General features: G+C 36.1%; 1 protein-coding gene across 1 annotated transcript in view; it reads right to left on the bottom strand.

Moving 5' to 3' along the window:
- The window catches only part of LOC101879838 (sodium channel protein type 1 subunit alpha), a 94,448-nt gene that overhangs the window by 29,942 nt on the left and 44,004 nt on the right, over window positions 1–20,502 (bottom strand). The window contains exons 3-15 of the mRNA XM_005152634.4: window positions 20,369–20,487; window positions 15,707–15,796; window positions 14,817–14,945; window positions 14,029–14,120; window positions 12,857–13,129; window positions 8,610–8,673; window positions 7,867–8,008; window positions 7,506–7,712; window positions 6,737–7,042; window positions 5,587–5,967; window positions 4,292–4,424; window positions 3,245–3,483; window positions 522–695 (exon numbers count right to left, since the gene is read on the bottom strand). Of these exons, the coding sequence (XP_005152691.2) occupies window positions 522–695; window positions 3,245–3,483; window positions 4,292–4,424; window positions 5,587–5,967; window positions 6,737–7,042; window positions 7,506–7,712; window positions 7,867–8,008; window positions 8,610–8,673; window positions 12,857–13,129; window positions 14,029–14,120; window positions 14,817–14,945; window positions 15,707–15,796; window positions 20,369–20,487 (2,349 nt within the window). The remainder of the gene's footprint in view (window positions 1–521; window positions 696–3,244; window positions 3,484–4,291; window positions 4,425–5,586; window positions 5,968–6,736; window positions 7,043–7,505; window positions 7,713–7,866; window positions 8,009–8,609; window positions 8,674–12,856; window positions 13,130–14,028; window positions 14,121–14,816; window positions 14,946–15,706; window positions 15,797–20,368; window positions 20,488–20,502) is intronic.

Here is a 20,502-nt window from a genome sequence, read left to right as displayed (position 1 = left end):
ATTACTGCAAAATATGCCCTAACTGTGACAGTTCAGAGGGTATCCTCTTGTCTAAAACCATTAAGGTTTAGTCAACAAAATTCTTTGAAGTTAGAGCTTGATATCACCAAAGCATAGTTTTTACTGAAGGCCAAAGAAGCTACCAGATATATTAGACAGAATTTAAAATCTAGGGTTTATCTGTTAAAATCACCTTTGGCACTTTTCTATGGGTATCTATAGAGCAGATACATTCCTGTAATGCCGATCAGAGCACAATACACTAGTGAGCTTGTTTCTGCACAGCAGGATGTTTAAAGCATGCATATACAATACACTGGAAATAAGCCCAGCACACCTATTGCTATCTATTTGTCTGCATCTCTATCAATTCTCATTGAAGACAGCAAAATACCACAAGTAATAAGAACTTGCACTAATGAAAGAGATATCAGGACCAGTATCATTGCAAACATCAATCAAATATGTAAGAGAAAAAAATAAAATTAATTGAAAACTCAGTGCAGCTGATGTATATTTACCAATCTGAATGATCGAAGAACTGAGAGTCCTTCCACATCTGCAAGACCAAGTTCAACTAAGCTAAGGGTTACAATAAAACCATCAAAAATATTCCAGCCTTCCTGGAAATAATAGTAAGGATCCATTGCAATTATCTTGAGAAACATTTCTGCTGTGAAGATTCCAGTGAAGACCTGAATTCAAAATGCAGTTTGTTATTCATCATGAAATACAATATTACAGATTTAGCTGGGCTTGTTTTGAATTCAAATTACGTATCTGCAACATCTTTTCCAAAACTGATACTTTAAAACAGTTCATTATACTGTAGTGATTTATTATGCCCACCTTCCCTTAACAAGTACTATACAAGCCAAGTATTTTTTTCAATTAATTAAATTTGATACTAAACGAATTACATAAATTTCTGCTTTATAACATTTATAATCCAATTTCAACTCTATTAGGATATGAACTTTCTTGTGTACTCTACAAACAATATCCCAAATTTGATTTTCACAACATAAACCAGAATGCTTTCCAAGAAATTATATGGTACAGCATCTTTCTTGGTACCCTAATTACAATATACAGCATCATGAATGAGGCCAAATCTAAGAAGACCACAGAGGGGCAGCTCCTTTGCTGGCATAACCTGCCATGATCCCATTCAGTTTAACAGAGGTACAATTATTTATACCAGCTGGGAATCAACTGAGATACAACAATGTATGGAAGGAAAACTGAGGAACCTCTACCTGGGTGTTACCAGCAAGCTCAGTGAAGTTGACTGGCTCAAACATTTTGATTTCAGGATGGAAACAGCATTTAAGAATGCATTTTAAACATGATATTGCTGGTAATGGTTTCCCATCATGGGATGCTATGCTGAATAAAATAGGAATTGTATTTAGGAGCCACCAAGGTAGTGACCCTGAGTAGCTTTCAAAGAAGTCTTAGAATTTCTAGTAGGATAGGAATGTACTAAAGCCATTGTTGAAAGCCTGTCAGAGCCCTAGTCTGACAGAAATGCTTTCTGTTTTGCTTTTGATAACCCATTTTCAGGCAAGCTGAACAGAAAATGAGACAGTGAAATAGAATAATCTAACTGGGATAATCAGGAGATCTACAAGAAGAGTCTGACTTCCTCGACCTATGTACACCAAAGCTACATAACCAATGTAATAATAAAGCTGTCTTTAAATATATTCCAGATATAAGCACTGGAGAGGAAAGGTTACTATTTTTTAAGCTACAGGATTGGAACCACAGAAAAAGAGGTAGGAATGAATAAATACAGTTTGAAACACTGACTTAGGTTGCTAATGATCAGGGCAGTGAGGTTCTCAAGGAGCTTTAACATGGAACGACTAGAGTAAACAAACCCTGAATACATTTATATTGCAGAAGGGGTATATGTCTTAGGCTATGCTCCAGCTCAAGACTGGAAGAGTATGATGCTTATAGCCAGGTTCTCTTGCACTGTCTTTATAGTCAGATGTACATCAAGATTTATACGGCATTTTCTTGGTTGGAAAACAAATCTGTAAAATGCTACAATATAAGTTTTTACATTTTACAATGAAATTCAGATTTTGAGCTATTTCAAATATTTGAAAACCAGCTATGCATTTATCTATTATTGCTCCCTTTAAATCCTGTGGTTATTTGCATGATCTGAAAGACGTTTTTCCTTATTAGAAAACAGGGATTATAAAAAAATCCTATTATAAGAAATCAATTCTTAAAATAAGAGACAAAGTAGGACTGCAGCTGTAGATAATTCCATGAGATCAAAGCTGTCAGTTCAAAAGCATCAGAGCTACAAAAAATTAACTCTTGAATTTTTTAGTAATTTATCTTTTTGAATTAGAACAAAGGAAATATAGGTGACAACATGAGGAAAAGTTATCTTACTAATTATCTGATGACAAAAAGTATAAAAAATAGAAGAGAAAAAAAGCACTGCAGGATATTGTTCATAGTTTTACATTGAGTATATAAAGAAAACAATCCACGTAAAAGTCTTATACAGAAGAAAGTTCTAGAAAGTCTCTTAAATGGCTCTTTTAACTATTAAACATGTGCTTAGGAAATAGTGCAATAAAAACACATTAATAACTTAAAGATTTTCATTGTATTAATTAAAAACTAACACTACATTTATTTGCATTGTGTCTTTTTCATGGAAGTAGTGCAGTTCCTGGTCTACTAGTTAGACAAATTAACTTCTGTTTAAGATGGCATTTACTTAATGTAGCAATGGTCTAATTTTTTAAATTTTTGATTTGGCTTTGTATAACACTGCAATATATTGCTTTTACAGTATCCTGAGTTACATGAGCCAGGGTTGACAGTGAAATTTCCAAAAATGTTCTGATATGTTTAGGATGGATAATAGCAGATTTTTTTTCACCAAAAGGGTGATCAGATATTGGAAGAGGCTTTGCCAAGGAAGTGGTGGAATCACTGTCCCTGGAAGTGTTTAAAAAGCACGTAGATGAGGCCCTTAGTGACATGGTTTAGTGGCAAACTTGGGAATCCTGAGTTAATGGTTGGACTTGATGATCTTAAAGGACTTTTCCAACCTAGCTGATTCTATGATTCTATGGTTCCTATCCTGAGGGCAATAAATGTCCAATAAATCTACTTTCTAAGGAGTGGAAAAAAGAACCCCCAACTGTTAAAACTCCTTCTTTCAGTTCTCTTCCAAATCATGAACATAAAACCCCAATAGACTTACCAAATTTCCAACTGAAAGTACATTATTGAATTCATCAGTCATCGGATAATGTTCCATAGCCATAAAGAGTGTATTTAAAACAATGCAAATTGTGATAGCCAGGTCAACAAATGGGTCCATTACAACTAAGTTGACGATATGTTTTACTTTTAACCAATGTGGACTGCAGTCCCAGATCAAAAAAATATTTGCAAATTTATACCAACACGGTGGACATTTCTGTCTTGACTCTTCAAGTTCTGTGGGAAAAGAAAGTTCACACAGGTAACTACGTGATTGCTCTGCCATTCCTCAATCCTACATGAATTATACCAGTCAAATAGTCAATCTTTACTGGTAATGATTAACTTCCTTTTTACAGGGCTTTTGAAGAGAGTCTTTAAAAATTTCTATCAAATGTGTTTATTTTGCTCAAAGCTTATCTATCAAGCACAACTTCTTTGTATTCCAATCACTATTGCTGATCAGTATCAACTTATGCGTCAATTTGTGTTATGTATTTAGTTGTTCCTTGATTTCACTTTAGCATGTTCCTCTCACTGTTCTAGCATGTCAGCATTTTTATTTTGAAATTTGTGGTGTTTAGGTAAAAATTTTCAATATATTTTTCATTCCTTGTTCAAGAAAAACAACCCCACATTTAGTAACAAGAATAGCACTTCTTTAAAGAGTAACCGAATAAACATAACCACTGAAAATGCATATTTAAACAATGGTCGCATATCTTTGAAAAATGTTCAGTGGTCTTATTGTGTCCAATAATACAATTTTAATTACATAGGCATCTACTCAGTTATGACCATCAAACATATCTCTATAGTCCTGATGACCACATGAGATAGATGGTGCCAAAACAATGAGATGGAAATGCTTACTTATGTAATAACCTTAATGAATAAAGAGCTTTGAGTTTGCTCATAAATACATGTCAGAGATGGTATCTGTCAAATAAGAAATTTTATGTCAGTTTTAAAGTTTCAACTCAAATTCACAAAAATGCATTGGAAAAAAACAGGTATTAAATATTAATCTGTGCATAGCACACACCTTCCACAGTGTTTGTGAGGATGCTAGCAATACTCATGGCTCTTTCCCTTAAAGCTGGATCTTCCAGATAATCCATAGAAACATGAAGAGAGCTTGATATTCTCTTCCTCATTTCTGTTTCTGTAGTGGTGCCCTAAACAGAGAACAATAATATGTGAGACCATGTTGGAGAAATGGAACAAGCAAATAGTATGTAAAACCCTGTTATTAATGTCTTAGCTTGGATACGTGCTTCATGCACTTCAACTTTTATCATGTCAGACTTTTATTACTTTTTAGTACCTTTTAAGTAATTTTAAAGAGATATGAGGCAGTAGTTACCTACTGTTCAAGAGTGAACAGGAGTTTCTGTACTTAACTTTTGTATTTCTTTCCTTAAGCTATGACAAATAATTTAAAAAAAATGTCAAAATGTTGTATAAATTTTTTGCGAAGTAATTATTTTTTTATTTTTGTGCTCCTGCTGACAGAATATGCTGTTTTGTAACATAATAGTCTTTTCCCCTAGGCAAATTGTAGCAAGTAAGAAAAGTCTGACCTCCTCATGCTTCCTCATGCTAGCATTTTTTTAGTAATGTGCGTAGACAACTTTGAACTGAGCAAGAATTCTTTTTGAGACATCTTTTCTTAACTTGTCTATGGTAAGAGAATGGCTGCAATATGTGCTGCACATGTGTTCACACAGACATTTGTATTTTTGGAAGTATGTATTGATATGTAATGTTCTAATGAACTGTTTGTTATCTACACTACAGAACTCCACCAGCAATGGATGGAAAATATATAGTAAGGAGAAATATATGATAATAAAGAATGGATAACTTCCTTACATTTTTAACTGGGATGATAATGAAGAATGATATCAAAATTAACTGATAATGTTAATTTTGATAAAGTGGTAATAGTAGCATTGTAGTGATTGCAGTTATCTGATAAAATTTTTGTATATGCTTTTTAATTTTATGGTAGCTATGATTTTGCAGACATAGCCAGATGCACCTTTAGATCAGCAAAAGTAAAGTATAGCACAGTATACCAATATTATGGATGTGTAAGTTAGTATTTTATTACTTAGAAGCTGCAAATTGCATTTATTTGAGAGTACTTGTAAGTAAGTAAATGCTTAGGTTGCCAGCCTATCTTAGCTGTTTTATTTATTACAGATTTTACACGATGCAGGAGCATTCACAGCTTGACCAACCAGGAAGCATTGCCAAGGGTTCCATTCTGTAGAAAACACTGGCTGGTGCAGTGAGAAAAGGCCACGATGCCTAAGCTATTTAAAACTTTCTTACATTGTCATCAGTAGCTGGTTTATCTATTATCACCTCTGGCAGAAGCTGTCCAACAGGCGATGTAGGAACAGATGGTCCACCAACCAGGGAAACCACACCATTGCAATCCACAGTGCTGTGCATCTTCCCATTCACTGGAAACACTGCCAGCATCCTGGATGACCTACTGGCCTGACTAATGTTACTGTTGCGCCGTTCACCATGTCTGCGTGGCACAAAGAGAGAATCTCTTCTGCTATCATTGTCTTCAAAAGTGCTGTGCTCATCATCAGCAAAGTCATTTTCAGATCCTATATCCTTTGCTCTACCTCTGAAGCTGAAAAGACTTGTTCTGCTGTTGCGCCTTGGAGAAAACAGGGAGCCTCGAATGCTCAGCAATGACTGCAAGCAAGCAAGCAAAATTTGTGATTATTATGTGTAATCTTCATATTTAGCATTGTTATTAGTATAGCATAGGGGCTTGAGGTTTTTTTTTAGAAAAAACAAATGCTGCGGTGAAATGTCTGTATTTCATTACATATATATATGTTGCAGATAGAAATAACACTGTTAGTGGATTCTTAAGAAAAAAACAATTCTGAACATTCCTTTCTCCTAACATCAGTTAGAATTGCTAAGTAAAGCACAATACTCATGATGAAAAAAAGGGGGTTTATACATGCACATTCTTTCATCTATGCAGCTTCCTGGACATATTACATCAACCTTCAAGCATCACTGAAACAAGGAGGAAAATATGAGGCTATCATAATGGAAATATACCATTAGCATTTTAATAAGCCTAGATAAGATGTAATCATTCTAAAAAAACCCCACAGAAGCAATCAGAGAATATTTCAATATGTTTTTAAACAATTCTGGGGGTTGGAACTTGATGATCTTAAGGTCCTTTCCAACCCTAACTATTGTATGATCTTAAGAATACAGATATGAGGTACATCTAACTCCCTGTGGTTGTTTACAAGACAATCTAGCAGCTACAACACTTTCTCTCAAGCATTAGCAACAATAATAAAGTTTAATGAAAATCTTAGGGTTTCCTTTCTTTAAGCACTAAGGTCATATTACAGTACCAAGAAGACTAAAGTAGTTTTATAAGTCTATGATGCTTTAAATGTATGATTCAATTAAAAATAACTATATGCAATACCTGATGTGGAGAAGAATACTTTTTTTCATATGTCAGTCTATTGCCTTCAATAGATAATCGGAAACCTTTCCGTCTGATGCTGTCTTCTGATTCAGATTTGTGAAATTCATCTTCATCCTTTTCCTCTCCTCCTGACTGTTCTTTCTGTTTTCTTTTTTTCCTTCTATTTCTCCGCTCTTTTGCACTCTTTGAGCTCAGTTTTGATGCTGCTGAGGAACTTTCTGAGACCCCTCCTGCTTCTCCCCCAGCACTGGGCTCCCTGGACTCTGCAGAAGCTGTAACTGCTGCCGCCGCCACTGCTGCCGCCTGCCATGTGGTAGAATGAATTTGTGTCACTGAGCAAACCATGACATCATGGATTTTCTTAAATTTACTTACACAGAATTTCTGGATCTCAACATTTTCCATATCCTCTCCCTATTTTTTTCTAATTTTTATCACTCTGTTGACTCAAGGCATGTATTGGTCACAGCCTTCTTCCATCTTTCATGAGCAGTTTTTAAATGCTGAAGTCTAACAGACTCAATGACACTAGACTAAGAAAAACATAATGAAAAATGTATATCTAGTTTTGAATGTTCCTTCTTGATTATGGTTAGACAGCTCACAGTAAAAATATCTTTAGTGCAGAATAGAATATCTATGAGTTAGCTCTGTTATTGAAAGCCTGTCAAGGTGTTTCATAAGTTCAAATTCAATGAGAAGAGGGTGAATACCTCTAGTAAAGTTACTTCCATATACTTCTGCATTACTACACCAAAAATTGTACCTGAGCTGCTTCCTGTTGCTTTTTCAGTTGTTCTAGCATCTGTTGAAATTCTGCTTCTTTCTGCTCTGCTTCTTCCATGGTTGCTTGATTCTGTTCTTCATAGGCCATGGCGACCACAGCCAGGATCAAGTTGATCAAATAGAAAGAACCCAGAAAAATCACCAGAACAAAAAATATCATGTACGTTTTCCCAGCAGCACGCAGTGTCTGGAAATAAGAATACATTTATAAGCAGAATAGGTTAACAAAATTTTTGGTTTTCCTATTGTTAAAATTAAGATAACGTAAAAAAATTGATGTTAGGCCTCTTGCATTATTGGTACAAACATATTTAGTTTATATTGCATTAAAAAATTCTCACCAATTGATAAAGGTTTTCCCAGAAGTCTTGAGTCATCAAGCGAAATAATGACAAGAATGCCCAGCTGAATGTGTCAAAACTTGTGTAGCCATAATTGGGGTTTCTACCAGCTTTCACACATGTATATCCTTCTGGGCACTGCCTATAAAGACAAACTTGTTTTTAACATAACATACATAGTTATTTTAATATTATCAGCTGGAATGTCCAGGAGAAGATTAGGTTTAAAAAGAGGATTTTTCTGTAGAAATAATAGCAGTCATGATTTTCATAGGAAATACTTTTGAAGGACACTAGAAAAATTAAGCAGGAATGTTACATTAAAATTAGCCTAAAAAGTTTAGTCTAAGTTTCTAAAACACAATATTCCAAAAATTTTTTAAATTATTTATACTGTAACATTAATGTCAATGTCAGTGTTTTCTACTGTCTGCACCTGTTAGTACACATATGTGCAGCTGGAACCGCAAAATAACATGTGTTTTCCAGCTGCTGTGCCTGTTACTTCTCACACAGGCAGGAGGTACACTAATACCAAATTACTGATTCATTCATGCAAGCACTAAGCTCATGTAACCAATCCACTGAGCTCTGACCAGGAACCCAAATCCTCTATGCAGCATAAAATCCTAGCATTTCTTATGTGAAAGAAAGTGATCACTTGAAATATAGCCGTCTCCTCCTTCAACTGTACATCTAAGGGACCCTAGTCAGTGCAATAATTTGATGAAATTTGGTCTTACCCAGCATCAGAACTATTTCCACAAAGCAGAGCATCGTTTTGCCCTTCCAGAAAATAAAAATGACCTGTTTAGAAAAGAATTAAAAAAAATATATAAAATACTGAATATGAAATTTTTCTTACAGCTTTATGAAATAAATAGTTCAGCTCTGAAAGTGTTAAGGTTAATACGGATACAATTTTATCAAGCAATATAATTTTTTCAGCAGGACCATATCTTTAGAGTATATGGCAGTATGAATTGCAGTAAGTACCATTCTCATGCACTTACTGTTAAAATGTCAAAATGTACTGCAATTCCTGTCAAATGCTTCTAAATGTAGATGAAATGTACAAGTCTCCCTTCAGTCTCATCACTGAACTAAATCACACTTTGGGAAATTGTATTGTACAGGTATTTATTATAATAATTAAACTATATGAAAATAACCATAGTGATAATGTATTTCAAACTTTCTGATCACTATTGCCAAAGGTTCCAGTTTGTCACCTAAAAACACTAGTACCCTGTCCAGCAGCATCTCTCCATCTCATGAGAAAAATTCACCATTTGGAAAAGTTAGGTTTTAAGCTGTATGTAGACCTTGTTCTGACACTCTGTGGAAGGCTCAGTTTCAGTGTCTAACAATACATCTGTTTCTTGCTGGGTACAGTCTTCTGCACTGTGCAACTTACACAACCCCTATGGGTGGCCACTGTCATTTCAGGCTGGTATGCATTGCAGAACAGCACTGTGCTGAAACACAAGCTGAAAGTAGTAAAGTTGGCTGACATGATGCTGACTACAGCTGACCTTTATGAAGCAAATCATATTCTGCATTATGTCAGCTAATCATGATAAAAACATACTGGAACATAACAGCTGGTTAGGAAGAATGCAAACGTAACTTGATATAGTTTACACAGACCAGTCAGTTTTGATCAGTAATGCATCAACTGACCTGTACCACTGAAATAAGGCCTGTACTCAACTTCTATGGCTCAGAGATGTCCCTTGCAAGCATCCTGTACTTGCCAGCTCCGTAGGAAAGAATAGCCACCCAGGTTTTCTCTGAGTGCACTGACATAACTATGACAAATGCTCAAAACATCATGACACAAACTTTTTATAACACCAAAAACCGAGCAGTATGAGCATGTGTCCCTAACTAGTTGCAAAACTCTGAATTGTGTTTTACCAAAGTAATGTAAAAAGTCTCTCACTACATCAAAGGTATATGTTTATTCCCCTTTATATGATTGAGAAATGGGAAAAAGTCCCTGGTAGGTAAATGTTCACAAGGGAATTTACAGTTGCTTGGATAAACCTGGGGTAATGACTGAGAAGAATTGCTACAAAACAGGTTGTGAGATATTATTTCCTGGGAAAAAAAAAAAAAAAAGCTTATGGCAAGCTTGCCAAGATGAACTTGGCTAGCATCGAGTTTGTCAGATTCACTATCTTGGAAAAAGAAGGAAAAAAAATATGTGCTGGCTGACTGATGCCAGGAGTGTTTATATAAAGTCTCTCTAAATAGTATTTCCAAAAACGAGCTCAGTGGCAAAATCAGGCCTTACATGCCTTTCTTGCATAGTATACACAACTATTGGCATAAACCCTCATAATTTCTACAAAACACAGGGCCATCATATTGCTCTGAACTCTGTGTAAGTACTTTTTTATTGCCCAGTGACACAGCTGGTTTAAAATCCATTTCTGTATTCTGTTTGCCCACCTGTGAAAAGAGAGCAGGAAGCTGTGAGAAGATAATTTTTCTCTTTGAAACTGATGGTAAGCAAGGAAAACCTTATTAACTTCATAACAAGACTCATAATTTCATTATACATTTCACAATATATATGCAATCCTCTGTAAATATCCCAAAGTTTCAAGTAGCCATTCAATAAAGTACTTTCTGTAACTAATTACATCCTGCTTTTTTTTTTTAGGGGACTTCAGGTTGTCTTTAAATTAAATAAAATCAGAGCTTGAGTTTATAGAGTCTTTGTTAATAAGACAGGAAATTAAGTAATTAAGTCTAACCTTGAAGTCTAAGTCTTCATTAGGAGACTTTGCTTAGACTTTATTATACCCTGTGGCATGAGATTTCCATGAATTCACATGTTCAAGTAAAATGATTGTATGTTGATTTAAAAAATTCAGATGGAAATTCCTCATAGTCATTGATCAACTGTGTGATCACACTTGGAAGCTGTCTTATTCTATTCAAAATTTGCCTGCCTTTAACTTGCGGCTATTGGATCTGTTATATCTTTGCCTTCTAGATCAAAGATATGTCTATGATGAAATTTCTGTTCCCCATGAGGTCTTTCTCAACTGTGATCAAATCACCCTTTAAACCTTCCCTTTGATATGCTAAGTAGGTTGAGCTCCAGGTCTATCTTGGTATAAAGCATGTTTTCCAATCCTTTAATCATTCTGTTCTGTTCTGAACATCCTCCATTTTTTCAACAGTCTATCTTAATTGAATTTTATATACTATTCCAGTAGCAACTGCAGTAGTGCTAAATACAGAAGTAATAATGCCTTCCTGGTCAATAATTTATTTATGCGAACAGGATACTATTTAGCTTTTTGGCTGCAGAAGTTTAGTCTTAATTTGTCAGAATCCTGGCTGCTCCACAGTGCCTTAGGTGCCTTAGCTGCTCTATTGCTGAGGACTTTCAGATACATTTCTATATCCCACTTCTCAGTTGCAGCTCTGCAACCTTTCACGTAAGCTGCTGTAGCAATGTTTCCCAGAGCCTCTATGGCACTATTTTTCTTTTGCTCTCATGCTTTTTTTCATGTTGCTTTTATTCTCACGACATTGCACCTACAAATACATCATTGTTGCAGCAGGTACTCATAGGAAGCATTTGTCTCTAACATGATACTCACTCCTCTTTCTCCCCTTTTTCCCTATTTCTTTCTTTCAGCTTTTTGTTTATATTAGATGACCTAATAACATGCATGTATGAGCTTAAAAACCAGCCAGCTGTGCCGCACCCATCCTGATCAAAGTGCATTCTAATTAGTGCTAATAGCACTGTAAGCAGGAACAACCTGTAGAGAGTTTGAGGAGATGCTAATGAAAAACACATGGTTGCTATGGGGAAAAGTATTATAGAGTGATCACTGCTGCACTGGAAAGGATGCTCGGGGGACAAGATGCACCTGGTGACCCCATCACTTCTCTTCACAGTTAGACACTGTGGTCAGTTTTCCCTTTCCCCTTCCATTTTCTTTATCTCTTTCCCTTTTAGCTCCCCTTTTCCCCCAAAAGTAACTTTTATTGTTAGAGATTATATATGCCACCAGCTACAACCTTTATGCATGTGAACCTGTCTCATCATGAACTGTGCAGTATTGAGTTTTAGGGTAAGGAGCTTAGGCTTGTAACCTCACACTTAACTGCACTGAAATACATTTCTTTATCTGTTCTCAGTTTGCCAATGTCAAGCCCCAGCCTAGGATATATAAAACAGAAGTGTAAGTTACTGTGCTACCACATAATCTTTCTTCTCTGCTTATATGCCTCATGTGAAGGAGAAATGTTTAGATGTGGGTACAGCATTTTAAAGAGAGTATTTATAAACAAGGAAGGATCTAGATAAGAGATCAAGATCTTGAAAATAAATTGTAAGACACAAAGGTTAATGATGTGGGCTGCTTAGTGTGCAAAAAGAAGACTGAAAGAGGAGAGAACAGGGCATGTCAACATGGGAATAGTAGCTAAATATCTCAGAGAGTTAGGGATTCATGATAGGGAATAATTTTTTCTTTATGCCTGTGGTGAAGTTATTAAGAACAATGAGCTTGAATTGCAGCAGGAAAATTTTTTAGACCTTGAAAAAACCCTTTATAATAATGATAATGAAGCATTGATAGAGTGTGAAAAAAAGTATGGACTCCATCACTGGACTCTTCACTGAACATCAGAAATCTCTGACATCTGTCAGAAGTGACATAGCATTCTGCTTCTAATCTTGCTTTGGAGTATGAGAATGGAAAACCTGTAAGACTTCAGTAATTATAAGAATTCATTTGGATCTCTTTCTGTCTCAGGGGAGATGTGGGTTTTTCAGAGGGAAAAAGCTGTGTCAAGTAGAAACACCATGTTTCGCGTTCCCTCTTTAGTGCTGGCCTTTGAGACACAGAAAGCACTTCTCTGTCTTAACTAAATGTATTGTCCCTTCCCCTTCCAATTTCTAAGAACTGGGTCAGCCACAAATCACTTCTGTAAGAATAATGTTGGCAATACTTACTTTCATCTTCAATGTACCCCTTCCAGTCGAACGGAGTCACCGTTGAATTAACCAAGGTACCATTTTCACCTAGAGTGCTGTTTAGCTGGGAGGTAATATTTGTTTCCAAAGTAAAATTTTCTGGAGGCCACTGCAGGCATTTATTCCTCAAGTTGCCCATGAACAGCTGCAGCCCTATTAGTGCAAATACACTCAGACAAAACACAGTCAGGATCATAACGTCGGAGAGCTTCTTCACAGATTGAATTAGGGCTCCCACAATAGTCTTCAAGCCTGCAAATGTAAAGGAATTTTTATTCTGATGTTCAAAACTGGTTTTAAAGCATAAAAATGACAGTGTCTCCCAGTAAAGTTATATATATCATGCAGAAGCCCAAATAAATGATTGCAATGTCTGTGAAATAACATTTCTGTGAAGAGCTTTTTCACTTGTGAAAATGAATATATAGCTGAAATTTATGTTCATTTGAAACTGTGAATGGAATGAGTTGCATATATTTCAAAACACTTGTTTTAATGTTAAAACAAGTGACTTTTTTTATTCATGTTGTACATGAATCTCACATAAGTCTTCTTTTATTTGTTAATACCTCTTGCCCCAAACCTTTGCTACTATCAGTTTTATAACATACTAGATTTAGAAGACAGTAGTAAAAAGCCTGTTCAACAATAAATACAATTAAAATTTAATGCTATAAAACTGGAGATGGTTTGGAAAATCATAGACTTTTAAGATAATAAATCCCCCATGCAATGCCCATGCTATTCTTTATTATCTTATCCTTCACCTTCTTACAAAGTCAACAGTTCTTTTTTTAGATAAAAATATTCACAACAAGTACCACACAACATCATGTAGGTAAGATACACGTGGATAAGAAAACTTCAGGGTTACTGATAGTCATTAAATGTGGAGAAGAAAGCTTGACATCATACGATGCGAACCACACACACTGTGTACTGCAATGTCTCATGCAAGAATCTGTTAAACTCAAAGGCTGATATCAAAAGGCAAGAGTTCATGTTAAAAAGCAATGAATCAGAGATTTCAGTGAATTCTAATATCTTCCGATTCCTGCTTTTTTATGGAAAGCAATAAGACTCATGTTTAAAAAATATGAATTTCATTTTAGTGAATTGAAGTCAGCCTCTGTGTTTAACCTAGCTCTCACCTGGGATGACTGATATTGTTTTCAAAGCTCGGAGAACTCTGAATGTTCTCAACGCTGAGACATTGCCCAGGTCCACAAACTCTGTCACATATCTGTAATAGGGGAGTTCACACACAAACACAATGACAGGATAAAAAGGAACAGTTGGGAGGTACAAGGGGCCTAACACCTTACACCAACTACTTCTTACCTGGAATTACAGAAATAGTTTTCAAAGCTCTCAATACTCTGAAAGTTCGAAGAGCTGAAACATTGCCTAGGTTTACAAATTCTGTTACATACCTGTAGGATTAAATCACAGTTATTCAGAATTTAGGCAAAGTTTATGCTACTTACTTGGGTCTTTCATCAAGACCACTTTGGCGTTTTTAGCAAAAAGTTAAATAGCAATAGTCAGAGGTTTACCTTTCACTGCAGTGTGCCTTGCATTAATATGCTTTCAGAGCCTTCAGTTAAATTAAGTGTCTCTGAAGTGAATCACAGTGATTTAATTTTGAAAGCCTAAAATTTATCTAGACTATATTGGTAAGTTTGGAGAATGAAGTAAAGGGATGTTCCTTTTCTGCTCAGAGAAAAAAAAAGCAGGACATGAAATTAGCCCCTCTAGTACTAGCTGCACTACTGGCTTCTGCAGTGTTTATATCAAAATATACATATTAGAATATGAAAATTGTTTTAGACCAAAGTAAATCCACATTTCCATTTAACAAAATTGATATGCATGGATACTAATTTCATGCCCTTTTTGCCCTTCACTTTCAAAGAAAAAGCAAAAAACAAAAACTTACGCAAATGTAATGACAGTGAAATCTAGCCAGTTCCATGGATCTCGAAGAAAGGTAAAATCTTCTAAGCAAAAGCCCCTTGCAATGATTTTTATGAGTGACTCAAATGTGTAAATTCCAGTGAACGTATACCTGGAAAATTAATATATATGAAAGTTTAATCAAAATAAGTAGTAATGTTTTACAATGGCATTCTGATAGAAAACTGATGATCAAATGAAAAAGTTTGTTTTATTTAAAAACTGGAAAAAAATAGAGTAAACAAGCAATTTCTTCTAAAATGCATTATATTCATCACATATACTTGGGTATTTACATGCGTTAGTTGTGACATAGCGCTGAAGTACAGCTCTCCTGATCTTGTACATAACTAAAAATAAATAGATCTATCAAATAAATTTATCTGTGATACTCAGTTTCAAAGTATACAACATTAGATCTGTCATGAATAAAGTTCTGAGCATGACTGGATACTGTTTGAATCACCAACATCTAAAATATTTGGTATTAAAACTAAAGAAGGAAGAATACAAGCATGCACTGAATTCTCACTTTAGTAATACTTTTGCTTATATGCCTTCCTTAACTGAGGTGTACAAATAGATGCTGTTAATGTAGTGGCATAAAGGAGGCATGCAATAATTGGGTAGATCTCACCATGAATATGAGAGAAAACTAGTGGAATCTCTGTAGAATACCATCTGTAAACAACTTTCATAACCCATTCATTCTACTAGAAGGAGATTTAAATAATTATTCAACATTTCTACATTGTTTAGACAGGTAATAGCAGTAGTGTCTCACAACAGTTTCCGCCAGCACACAACCACTGCTACTGGCATGCTGGCTTCCAGAACAGTCAAAGATTGCTTTAAATAACAAATGCAACTTACTCTACATTCTTCGTCCAGTCTGGAGGGTTACTCATGGTCATAAATACACAGTTGGTCAAAATAGTGCACATGATAAGCATGCTGAATAATGTAGATATAGTTAAGGAAAACACAGTAGTAATTCATACAAGATCACATCAGCCATACATCTTAAGTACAGTAAAATACTGCCACTTACACAAATCTTCAAAACTTTGCTAAACATTTCACATATATTTTGTTTAACCTGGTAGTTTTCACTTTAGCACACTAAATTTTAATATTATTATTCATTTGTTGATGTTCTGATTCTGATTTGTTGATGTGCTGATGTTTTGTGTTCAGTTTGTACAGAAAGGTGAAGGAGATGGCTCTCACAGACCTCTGAGGTAATGTGAGCTCGCAACAGCCAAAACCAAAAGAGCTTGCAGAAGAGTATTGTTTTTTTTTAAGCACTTCACATGATCAAATAAGCAGTCTTTCACTTCTACAGTTTATGGTACTAAATTAAACTGCTGGCATATGCAAGGTAATCTTAGAGGTTTATCTTATTTACAATGAGTCAGAGCTGTAGAGAAAGCACCCACCACCCCAGCACCCACAACAGCCAGTCTGTCAACGACATGGCTCAGTCAATGAAACAGAAATCCATGGAGAGTTCAGAGATTAAGGGGAGTAATTTTCCAATATTATTTTGGGGCTGTCTCAAAGCACGTTAGCAGCATCAGAAGTATCTCTTGTTCTACCAGTGCTATAATTTGTAGTCAATTGCTTGAAAAACATGGAAAACTGATTAGAATGAAAATTAATTTTCATGCAATGCTCTAGCTAGGAACAATTACTTATTCTGGGACCATGAAATCCAGACTAACAGCTCAGGGGAATTTGTGGTAGGGATGTGTGACAGTCCACTGCGGCTTTGCCACATCCGCTGTGATATTCTTGGTTTACAAGGTCAGTAGCTCTACAGACAGTGTGGGCCTTCTCTTTTCGTGGCAATAAAGTAAACTTGACTATTCAAACAATTTAATATTCATATATATTAATAATAAAACTAGACTGAAACCTGACTTAAAATGACCACATGATGGCAGCAAAAAATAAGAACTATGCCTTTATGTCGAATGTTTAATTTTCCCTCTATCAATCTCTCTAACTGAAGTGTTTCTTTAAAATCGTTGAACAAACATAACTGGCAAAGAAGGTAGCTTAAAATCAAGAAAGCCATTTACACATAAAGTTGTATATGTTGCCATACAATCTTTGTGCAATAAATCATTGTTCAGTATCTTAGAATAAATTATTAGAATGCCTTACAATGCTTGTCCTCACAGTCCAGAGCCAGCTCTGAAGAGTCTGTCTTAATGTAATTGGGAAATTTCTTTAAATAAAGATAATGCCTTTTGGTAGCTGAAAAACTTGGAGATACTTGGCTGCAGCTTCACTAGTCTCTTAAGACAGGTAAAGAAGTGGACTGTCCTAGGAGAGCTGAGGGTTACACTATGAAGTGTATTATGTGTCCACAGCTGGATATCATTTATAACAAAGGCCACAGGTAGGTCTTTGCACATTGCTCACTCTTTACATAACTCACCACTTTTGTGAGCAGCATAGCCCAAGTGCTGTTCACCCTCAACGGGAGCAGATGCTCAAAAGGCGCTAATTCACTTTGAAATATAAACTCTTGCCATGCTTTCCCAATGGGGATTTCAGTCATAACTGAAACATTCAATATCTGTGCCTCTCCTCTTCTCCCACCTTTGAAGTATTTGACTTACAACCTCAACATCCCCTTAATTCACTATTTTATGTTCCAGATTAATTCATCGGTACACATAGGTACACATAGATTCTTTTATGTAATGACTTCTTCGTGGAAACATACTGCCTTTTTCATGTTCTCCCATATAGGCAACCAGAAGGTTTAGGCAAGATACAGCCTCACACTAATCAATTATTTGATCAGCTGAAGTCTCTTGTCACCTGTGTGAACTTGGTGGAAGATGAAGACTATAAAAAACAAAGGTTGACAACTGGTCTCACAGATACCTGCCGGCAGTCAGGCCACACTGAGTACCACTATAATTTCTGCTTCAAAAGCTAGCACAGGGGTACTTAGCAGGTACCATATTTTCTCTAGAGCACCTCTCTGTTCATTTCTAACACTCCTTGTGCTCTGCACCTCCAGCTACTGCCACCTCCCTTTTTTTTGTTTGCTCAACCCAGCACCTATTCTTACTGTTTCATCTTTTCCTATTACTAGCCAAAGTCTGTCCATCTCCCATGACTCTTGTGTTACCCCCTCAGTTCCACACTCTTCTTTAACTTGAGCCAGGCAGAAGAAAAAAGCCCACAACAACCCCAAACCAGAACACCAGGGGGTGAGTCAGCAGAGCATGAAAAGCATAAGAGAAAAAATGCATTCTGTTACCAGTTCTTGTAGCTGCTATTACAATAGGAACCAGCAGTGAGAAAAAATAATTGCAGAGAAAGTCTCTGAGCACTCTGAAGAGACATGGACTATTTCTTTATAGGGGGAGCAACATGTGAGCATGTATGTGAGTAGAGCACACTATAGAGAGGTGTAGAGAATTTTGAGGATGTACAGATGAAGGTTTATCAACCAATGTGCCAATTTCATTGTGCTTAACACAATATGGACTATTCATTAGGGATTGTAGTGACAGGACAAGGGGTAATGGGTTAAAACTTACAAAAGGGAAGTTTAGATTGGATATAAGCAAGAAATTCTTTCCTGTTAGGGTGGTGAGGCACTGGAATGGGTTGCCCAGGGAAGTTGTGAATGCTCCGTCCCTGTTCAAGGCCAGGTTGGATAAAGCCTTGGGTGGCATGGTTTAATGTGAGGTGTCCCTGCCCATGGCAGGGGGGTTGGAACTAGATGATCTTGAGGTCCTTTCCAACCCTAAGTATTCTGATTCTACATCTTTCACACTGAAAGTAGGAAAGGCACAGTTCTGTTACAAAGGCCAAAATGCCAAAGACTCACGTCAAAACATGAGGGCAGCAGAGGTTTTCACTAAAAGTCAGAAGATTATAAAAATAATAACCAACATTACTCCCTAATCTTTTTCTTATAGGCAGCTAACCTTGTATAAGCAGCTGAAATCTAAACTATGTTATGGGATGTATTATGTGATTCTTTGTTAAACACATACATATTTGCAGTATTTGTACTATACTGAATTAAAAAATAATAAATAAAAAAGAACCTGTGCAACTATTATTATATAAAGATTAAATAAAGAAATAAATAGCCCCCTTGCATCTATATCTAAGATTAAAAATAGCCCATTCCATAGCTGAATGGTTGAAAAAGAAATCAGTCTATCTAGTGAAAGGAAACCTTCCCCTACAATAAAGTGAAATCACATGATCACACATGCTAACCAGTTAATAGAAGGAAGAAATATTGGAACTGCAGAGTTTATTAGAATTGCTTTTGTTCTGACTGCCACCAAGACCAGCTGGTTAATCTTTGAATACAAATAGGAGGAACTTATAACCAAAACCCCACTCAGCAATCAGTACACCAGTAAAAAATGTTAGCCACAACTAGCACAGATGCAGGATTAGAAGCTATTGTAAATTGAAGTCTGTAACTTGAATGCATGAGTGTTCATTAGAGGCTACAATCTGGCAGTCTTTGGCTGCATTTTCTCACCATCACCAACACAATGTCTGCAGGTCTCTGTCAGGTTCCTTAGCTACTGTTCCCAGTGTTCCCTTACTTCACCCCAAACACCTTTGTCGCCTTCTCTCACTGTTTTTATCTGCCACGAAGCTCGGAGGAAAAGGTCTTCCTGAGTCAGCATCAATCAGCCCTGATTCTTCCTTCTTCTAAAGACCTAGAATATTGTGCTAGCAGTCTCTAACAATAGGCTTCTGACTTTGACTAACTGTTCAATGTTTAAAGTCTTACCATCACACTGAAGTTTTCATTTGGTGACTACTTTTCCCAGTCCTGAGGTTTTACAAAAAAAGGGCACCAAACCTTCACCTGCCAGAAATTCCTACCAACCTGTTATGAACATCAGGGAGCAATACAACATGCCAGCCTAAAATTTTACCTTGTGCACCATCCTATCAGTTATGGTCCCCCAGTCTGTCTTGCAGGGCTGCTGCCTATGCTTTCTGGCAATGTATTGTTATATTTGGTAGAATTTTATGGTGCAGTTGGACAGGTGTGGGAATGTGAGTTTCAGCATGCTCAAATCAGGCTTCCAGGCATGCTGCTGCAATAGACAATACAGCTGGTCTTGAGGTAGACCTCAGAAGGACCCCTAAAAGGACAATATGGCCATACCCCTGGGCTAGCTGTTCATGAGCAATGGCATATATGCCTAAATGCTTGCAAAACTCAAAAAAGAATCTAGAACATAAAAAAAAATCTGAAGAAACTTTTCTGAAAAAATAATCAAGATTCTTAAATCCACCTGCAATTTTGTACTGCAGAAATACTGAAATTCAACAGAATAGCTAAAATGCATCTATATGATACACACATATTGTCCAATATTTATAAAAACTTTGCATGTCTTCTACTGTAAAATAAAAATGAAATTAACAGCCTAATGAAACCTTTATTTACAATGAAATAGAAAGAGAGATGAGTTTGCTTAATTTCAGTATGCAACATTTTGAGCAACCATTGGAAAAGGATATGAATGTACCAAAATTTTAATAGCTATTTTTCTAAGAGGATTGAAGGGAGTTAAAATGTACAGGGCAGAGGTGGCACTGAATCGGAAGATTGCCTTCCCTTTATTCAATACTATAAAGGTCTGGAAAAAAAAAGA

This window comes from Melopsittacus undulatus, chromosome 8 (genome assembly GCF_012275295.1).
Source record: "Melopsittacus undulatus isolate bMelUnd1 chromosome 8, bMelUnd1.mat.Z, whole genome shotgun sequence".
Classification (NCBI taxonomy): domain Eukaryota; kingdom Metazoa; phylum Chordata; class Aves; order Psittaciformes; family Psittaculidae; genus Melopsittacus; species Melopsittacus undulatus.
Note: the sequence above shows the minus strand (reverse complement) of the source record. Positions and strands in the feature narration are given on the sequence as shown.